This window comes from Orycteropus afer, unplaced genomic scaffold (assembly GCF_000298275.1).
Source record: "Orycteropus afer afer isolate SDZICR_OR568_19922 unplaced genomic scaffold, OryAfe1.0 scaffold00490, whole genome shotgun sequence".
Classification (NCBI taxonomy): Eukaryota; Metazoa; Chordata; class Mammalia; order Tubulidentata; family Orycteropodidae; genus Orycteropus; species Orycteropus afer.
The window spans coordinates 562,832-570,923 of NW_006922077.1; the positions used below are offsets into that span (position 1 = coordinate 562,832).

The following is an 8,092-nucleotide window of genomic DNA, read 5'->3' on the forward strand; positions in this document are numbered from 1 at the left end:
AAGAAAAAACTTAAAAAAAAAAAAAAAAAAAGGATAAATCAACTGACCACCTAATATATTTGAAACTAGTAACTTATTTATTGCCCTGTGATCTCTCCAGTTTATTAATCTTTACTTCGAATTCAAATCTTTTATTAGAAATATTTTTCATCTGTTATCTCTCTATATGGTTAGCAAACTCCCCTAGCAGACATTTTATATAATCCACAACATTTCATATCATAGTAACTCAAATATATATTTTCAAGCACTAGAATATGCCAAAGTGCAAAGTACTTTGTATTTTTTCACTTAATCCTTGCCTATGCGGTTGGTATTATGTTCCCCATTTTATAAATGATGAAAATGAGGCTTAAAGAAATTCAGTTGGCTACAACCACACAGCTAGTAAATAGTGAAGCCAATATGCCAGCTCAGGTCTCTCTGATTCAAGCTTAACCACTAAAGTGCTGACACTGCTCTCTCTTGATTCTTCTACCTGCCCTCTTCAATCACAAAGGAGTCCTGGTAGTGTAATGGTTAAGCATTCAGCTGCTAACCCAAAGGGCTTCTAACCAAAGGTTGGAACCACCAGCTGCTCCACAGGAGAAAGATGTGGCAATCTGCTTTCAAATAGATTGTTGTTGTTGTTGTTATGTGCCGTCGAGTCGGCCCCTACTCATAGCGACCCCTCCTTGGGTTTCCGAGGCAGTATCACTACGGAAGTAGGATTGCCCAACCTTCCTTCCGAGGAGTGGCTGGTGGGTTTGAACCGCCAGCCTTCTGGTTAGCAGTCAAGTGCTTTAGCCACTATGCTACCAGAGCTCCCTTCAAATAGATTACATCCTTGGAAACCCGATGAAGCAGTTCTATTCTCTCCTACAGGGTCACTATGACTTGCAATTGACTCAATAGTACTGGGTTGGGTTTGGTTTTTACCACAGCCTCCTTACTAGCTCTTGTTCTACACAACTCCATAAATACTGATATTCACTAAGATTCCTTGAGTGGCTCTCATTCCACTTGTAATACTTCTTTACTCCTCTGAATCCAATTATATGCAAATCACGTAACCCCTACTTTCAAAATATCTCCAAAACCTAATCCCTTCTCACCACTTGAACACTTTCCCCTGATCTTCGTCTCATACAGATGATTACAAAAACCTCTGCAGTCCTTCACTCACTATAGTTTATTGTTTACAATTAGACAAAGTGATCCTTTGAAAGTTTAAGCCAGACCATGTCACTCCTATCTTTAAAAATTCCCCACTGGATTCCCACAGCATTAAGGGTAAAAGCCAGAGTCCTAATGATCACCTAAAAGGCCCTACACAATCTGCTCTCCACTCCCCGCCATTAGTTCTGTGACTCCTCTTCTCCTACTTACTATTCCAACTACCACTGCTCACTTCCATAAGCCAAACTGGCCCTTTTTGCTATTCCTTGAACACTTTTTACATGTCTCACTTCTTCACCTCCTTTAAGTCTTTGCTTAAACATCATCTTCTCAATGAGGCCTTACCTGGTCTTCCTATTTAATATGACGATATCCTTCCTACTGTATTCCCATTTTGCTCTACACACCTTATCACCATTTTACTGTACCCTCCGTGGTGAAATCCCAAAGTTTTACCACAAACATTCAGCTCTCGAGCAAAAGATCCATCTTTTTCAATTGAGTACTAGATATCTCCAAGTGGATATCCCAAAGACACTTAAACCCCCAACTAAACTTATCTTCTCTCCTACACAAAACTGGCTTCTCCTCTTCCCAACCTATAGCTATCACTACCCAAATATTGCAATCATCCTTCATTTCTCCCACATCTCACTCATCTATAAATTCTTACAATTCTACATTCCAAATCTCTTTCAAATATGTGCCCATTCTAACAGCTACTATCTTATTTCAGTTTTTAATATGTTTATTCATTAGAGCAATAGTTTTGATCGCATACTTTGCATCAGGCATTACTTAAATACAGGAAAATAATCATAAGGAAAAGAGAAAGAGTCCTTGCCAACATGGAATTTACCATCTAGTAGGGGAACAAAGCAATCAATGATTACATAAATAGTGTTTAATTGATTTTTTTTTTTAAAGTAGTACAAGATTCTATAAAAACAAATAAAAAAGGACCTGACAATTATGCATGAAGAGGGAGAATAAGGAGGCTTCCCTGGGTAAATAATGTTTGAATGATATCTGAAAGGTAACTTGTAGGTAATTAGACCAAGGTACTGGGGAGGTGGGGGGCTCTGGTGACACAGTAGTTAAAGCATTCGGCTACTAACCGAAAGGTCAGCAGTTCGAGGCCACCAGCCACTCCATGGGAGAAAGATGAGGCAGTCTGCTTCCCAAAACTTTACAGCCTTGGATACCCTATGGGGATAGTTCTACTTTGTCCTAGATGGTTGTCGCTATGAGTTAGAATTGACTTGGTGGCAGTGGGTTTATCGGGGGGGGGAGAGGGATGGCAGAGCACAAAAGGAAACTGTAGCATGTGTGGAAGTAAAAAAAGAGAAATGGTAGTGCACAGTGATTTAAGAAAAGGAATTGTGGAGATAGACTGCTTGGGTTTGACTCACTTAGCTGTGACATCTGGCAAATTACTCAATCAGTTGCTTAATCTCTGCGCTTCAGTTCTCTCATCTTAAAATGGGATAATAGTATTTATCTTATAGGGTTATTATGAGAATTAAATCAGTTAATGTATGCAAATGACTATAACCAGTGCTTGCCACATAGTGAATAATATATTAATGTTAGAAATTAATGAACAGAGCTATTTTGAGGAAATAAAAACTACTGTGGCTGGAGTGTGATAAACTGGGTCAGACAGATTGGCAAATATTATCAAAAGGTTTAAAGTAGAGGAGTAGCTATTATAAGCATCTAACTATTCAAATCTGTCCTCCTCCAGATCCCATCCTCCACACTGCCAGAGCACAAATCAGGCAGGTAATCCCCTCTTCTGCCTACATGATAAAAGCCAAACACCTTACACAGCCTAGACAGGCTACTCCAGTATCACTCCAATCTACCCTTACAGTCACACAGTTCACCTAGTTTCCTTTCCAGACTACCTACAACTACCTACATATATATACTTTATGCTTTGATAATGCAAATGTCTCACTGTTCTCAATACTCTGACACTACTACACTTTTCTCCTTTGGTCTGCAACAGTCTACTTTCTCACTTTTGACTAGAAATCAGGCAGTTTCAGTTCAGAAGACATTTTCATCCACATCCACAGTTCTGTCTCTTCAACTGTGTGCTACAATCACTGCACTTCTATCAAATCTTCAGTGCCAATTCAGATAGAAAATGCATTTATTTCACATCAAATATTGTTCTTAACTATGAGGTCCATGCTAAAACCCAAACTCACTTTATAAAAAATAGAAAGATTTTCTTAAAAAAAGATGAAATCCTAAGTCAACCCGAAAGTCAAGATCACTCCATCAGTGGAACCAACGACTGACTATCCTGAAAGTCAGAATTAAAGGTATGGGTTCTTAACCAGAGGTCCATGAACTCCTCAGAGCTATAAGGTAGCTTTATGAGGCCCCTCAAATTGCATGCAAAATATGTGTACATGCCCTTTTCTGGGGAGAGGGTCCATACCTTTCATCAGAGTTTCAAAGATATCTGTGACCTCCAAAAGGTTAAGAAGTACTCTAGAGAAAAAGCAAAGACAAGCAAACATGATTAAAAGAGTGAGTCCTTTATAGTCTGTGTGGAATGCCTCACAATTCTCTTAGACTCTTAACACCTGAAATCAGGTCTGAGGACATTTGGAAAAAGTGACTTATCCAATCTAATGTTAATTTAATAAGATCTGAAAGTTACAGATTTGATGGTAGGAAGAACTCTATAAACCAACGTATCAGTAATCATGGGAGGAGCTGATGATTTACTCCAGGGGCTTCAGAAACTGGATGAACAAGAAGAAAAATAACAGATTTTCTATTTATATTTCCTTTTATTTCATCCATTCAAAAATCCCTTTTTGTTACTTTATAATATACAAAACAGTACAGTAGTATCTATGTAATTTATATGTAAATTACATACAATGAAGTTGGTGGCTCAGTTTTCTTATCTTGATAGATATAAGAGGCCACTGATTAATTTCAGTACCACTAACTTAACAGTAACTCCAGCATAACACAAAAATAAAAATCCACTAGTACAATTTAGAATCCAAGGGTAAGAACAGATCATCTTTCAGACAAAGGCTAACTGAGGTCAACTTAAAAGTGATTAAAGAAAGAACCTCTCCTTATCCTTACTACTTAAACTTACTGGTATCAAGCTCTTATGATAATCAAGTTCTAAAGGATCAACCTTAAATTTTCGCTGAATCAGCCTACTTTGTTCACGATTCCCAAGATTGTAACTAAAATATGTGATGGGAAAACTGTGAAATCACAAATGGACAATTTATCAATAAAGTGTCTTTTCTTTTCTTCCAGGAAAACTATAATTTAAATGTGAAAAAGCTACCAAAACATGTAACTTCAAATAGCTTCTGAGGTTCGGAGTGTCACCCAGTGGTGATACCAAGAGATGCCAGGTCCATCCACGATACCAATGGCACAGAAATAACCTTAACTTTGGAATTGCTTTCCCAGAGTACTGAACTTCTCTCTCCCGCAGGAGGTAGGAGGTACAGCCTGGAGGGCCAGAAGCCCCTGAGAGAACTCGAGAAACATCTAAACCTGAGGTGCCTGTGCCTTTAGTAACTCTTTACGCTTCCTGAATCCCAAGCCTCTCCCAGGTTTCAAAGTTAGCCCCGGGGGGCGTAAAAATGACTGGAAACATTTTATGAATCACGTTTCGGTCCTAGATAGACAATAATACGCAAAGGTGCAGTCATCTGCAAAAAGGAAAATCTCAACTTTGGTCAACAGACGGCGAGCATCAACCAAAAAGAAAAAAAAGGTGTCCCGTGTCCTGCGTGGGGCGCTGAGGAGGGGACCACTGACGTAATACAGCGACAAGAAACGAAAAGGGAGTCTTACATGTAGAAGGCACTTCCACAACCCAGTGGGGAAAGGGTGACCGACAATACAGTTATGAAGAAAACCAGGGAGTCGAAATAACAAGTAGAGATAACAGTAAAGCCTTGAGGAAGAACGGAAAAGTAAGGAAAGCGTAGGAGGGAAGCAAGCAAGCACAAAAGAAAAACCGGCTAGCTCCGGAAGGAGCCAGAAAACAAAATGCAAATATCTGCAAACAGAACAAGCAGGAGAAGGCACAAGCCGCTGTTCAGAATTCAGTTCCCAGAAAAGTCCAATTCAGCCCTTCTCCCCTTCACGGTACCTTGAGCTTATGAAGCTCCACCGTCTCCGCCGCCATCTTGTTACCCCTCTACTCCACTAGGCCCCCACCCGCTGCCCCTGCCTCCAGGAGCTCCCGCCTAGGCGTAGAGAACCAAGGCTGACCAATGACTGCCACGCTTGCTTCCACCCCGAAACATCAGCCCTTCCCATTAGTCAATACGTGGTGTAGCGCTCACTCTCCTCTGTAACTTTCCCCACCCCTTCCAAAAGGTGGGACAGAGAAAAGGGCGGGTTCTGTGTCTTTCGAACGACAGAAATGGAGACCAATTGTACGTCCCAAACGCGGACCGCCAACCAATGAGGAGCGGCAGCGCTGATTCTGTTCCACCAATAGGGAGAGAACAAATGGGCGGGGGCGACTGCTTCCAAGGGACCACAGGTGTGGAACCTGCGCTGTGCACCGGGAAGGACTAAGCTGTCAGGTAGGTGCTACCGGGAGCGTGGAAAGGGCTTCCTACAGCGAAAAGGTAGAAGTCAGGCAGGTGAAAGGGAGTTAAAAACTGAGAGACGGGTGCTGGAGAGATCCCCGAGGGACTTGACGAGCGAGAGAGAAGCTGGAAGCAGTGTTGGGCGGGTTCGGTAGGATCTAGAGAATATTAGGGAGAGAGGCGAGCAAGAGCAGCTTTCTAATCCAGCAGCAGCTTTAAAGGTATTACGAATTTAAAGGACGGCGTTCATATGACCAGAACCACCGCAGAGTTAGGGCTAGGGCTCCATTCTCGAGGCGTTGAGATATCCAGAGGCACAGGGCGAGTTCTTGCAGCGCCCACGCTTGAGAAAGAATGGGGATGCTACCTGCTTGCTTGCCAGGAGGATAAGACTGACAGACCCAAAAAAATAAGAATTAGAAGTAGCTCCACCCCATCAGCCTTCCTGGTGGTTCCTTTTTGATTCCCATGACCCTCTTCCTGGTTCCTTTTTGATTCCCATGACCCTCTTCCTTTGTTTCCAGTGTTTGCAAATTCTTGATGATCCTTAACATCTTCCATAAAGCCAGATACCCGTTTCCCGTGCTTCTTGAAGCAGGTGCCCTAAACACTTATGAAAATTACCTTATGTCTTTAAAATGGAGAGAAAATCCTGTTTAAAAATTTTCCTGTCTTCCACTTTCCTTTTGTGCTGAATGGGGGTTCTGTCATTACAGGTAGAGTTCAAGGCATTTGGGCTATTTAGGACAAAAGTGGGGGGGACAAGTTCCTGGAAAGTTGAAACTGAGTTGCATTCTTGCCTGATCCTTCACTGTGGTAGGATGAATGTGGGGGTGGCACACAGTGAAGTAAACCCCAACACGCGAGTGATGAATAGCCGGGGCATCTGGTTGGCCTACATCATCTTGGTCGGACTCCTGCATGTGGTTCTACTCAGCATCCCCTTCTTCAGTGTTCCTGTTGTGTGGACCCTGACCAATGTCATCCATAACTTAGTGAGTACTCACCCACACCCCCATACTCATCCCAGGTCTCCTTCAACCAAAAATAAAATTCAATGACCGATTCTTTGGGGATTTATGCCTTCCTTTTGGGATCCTCTAATCCTACCTTAGAATCCTTGGGCTGAAGGATTACCTTCTGCCCTCTCATACTGTCTCTCTCTCCTTTCCAGGCTATGTATGTCTTCCTACATACCGTGAAAGGGACACCCTTCGAGACTCCTGACCAAGGAAAAGCTCGGCTACTGACACACTGGGAGCAGATGGACTATGGACTCCAGTTTACCTCTTCCCGCAAGTTCCTCAGCATCTCCCCTGTTGTACTGTAAGTTTAGAGGTGATAAGGGAGATGCTGGGTTGGAAAGAGCTCCAAGGGCCAGAAAGGAAATCCACAGGGAAATTTTAAAAGACCAGATTACTCATCTAAGACTCCAAAGATGTTCTCCTATGTTGTTAGGTCCTATTGAGTTGGTTCTGACTCATAGAGACCCTTTCTACAGAACGAACATTGTCTAGTCTATACTAGTTCTAAAATTAGGGAGAGCAGTTAAAAAGTTGGAAACTAATCAAACATTCCTTGCTACCGCCTTTGGTGTTAGGGGAATGGAGAAGAGACTAAGATGTCAAGTAAAACCAAATGCTTTTAGACTTCTAAAGAGAAGTGAATGAACAGTGGAAGAAGTGATGAAAATTGACTTTGGGGAATAGAAGCAAATAGGACTTTAACAGTCCTACAAGATGAAACAGCTTCATTTGTCATTTGCCATGTGACATTTAACAAGAAACATGCACACTGACTTATAATCTCCAGGTGAAGGTGCTATCTGATGATCTCCCAACTCCAAAGTAAATGCTGTTGACATAGCTGGAATGTTTTCAGATGTCCTAGGATTACATGCAGTAGAACTGGTCATTTAAAACAGAAATCACTGGAAAGTGATGAAGATGGGTAAGGGAAGGCCAACCTCACTCTCATCCTATTTCTTTTCCCCAGCTACCTCCTGGCCAGCTTCTATACCAAGTATGATGCTTCTCACTTCCTTATCAACACAGCCTCGTTGCTCAGTGTACTACTGCCTAAGTTGCCCCAGTTCCATGGGGTTCGTCTCTTTGGCATCAACAAATACTGAGGCCTGGGGAAGAGATTGGAACAAAGAGCTGTAACATGCTTCTCTTCTCCATACACTCTTCTGTATCTTGAAAGCTGAAGAACTATATACCATTTCTCACACCTCCAGGAAGAAACTGGCAAATGGGGCTCCCTGGGTCTAGCCATGCTAGGGGTAGGTTTCTTTGAATCAGGAAAGGCAGGTGAGGTAAGGACAAAAT

At 42.0% G+C, this 8,092-nt stretch overlaps 2 protein-coding genes across 2 annotated transcripts in view; one reads left to right on the forward strand and one right to left on the reverse strand.

Annotated features, from left to right (window-relative positions):
- Positions 1-5,350, reverse strand: part of LOC103209284 (SAP domain containing ribonucleoprotein) — a 60,394-nt gene extending 55,044 nt beyond the window's left edge. Inside the window, exons 1-2 of the mRNA XM_042782857.1 lie at positions 5,315-5,350; positions 4,743-4,834 (exon numbers count right to left, since the gene is read on the reverse strand). Coding sequence (XP_042638791.1) covers positions 4,743-4,834; positions 5,315-5,350 — 128 coding nt within the window. The remainder of the gene's footprint in view (positions 1-4,742; positions 4,835-5,314) is intronic.
- A 1,233-nt stretch (positions 5,351-6,583) lies between these two features.
- ORMDL2 (ORMDL sphingolipid biosynthesis regulator 2) lies at positions 6,584-7,893 on the forward strand. The gene is made up of 3 exons (XM_007955085.2): positions 6,584-6,757; positions 6,937-7,088; positions 7,758-7,893. The coding sequence occupies exons 1-3, from the start codon at positions 6,584-6,586 to the stop codon at positions 7,891-7,893; spliced, it is 462 nt and encodes a 153-aa protein (XP_007953276.1).
- The last annotated feature ends 199 nt before the right edge of the window (positions 7,894-8,092 follow it).

Bases quoted from the DNA above. Each gene is read 5' to 3' on its own strand.
- ORMDL2 (XM_007955085.2), top strand. From the start codon at position 6,584: ATGAATGTGGGGGTGGCACACAGTGAAGTAAACCCCAACACGCGAGTG. The intron at 6,758-6,936 runs GTGAGTACTCAC...TCTCCTTTCCAG, and splicing joins CCAATGTCATCCATAACTTA to GCTATGTATGTCTTCCTACA. The intron at 7,089-7,757 runs GTAAGTTTAGAG...TCTTTTCCCCAG, and splicing joins AGCATCTCCCCTGTTGTACT to CTACCTCCTGGCCAGCTTCT.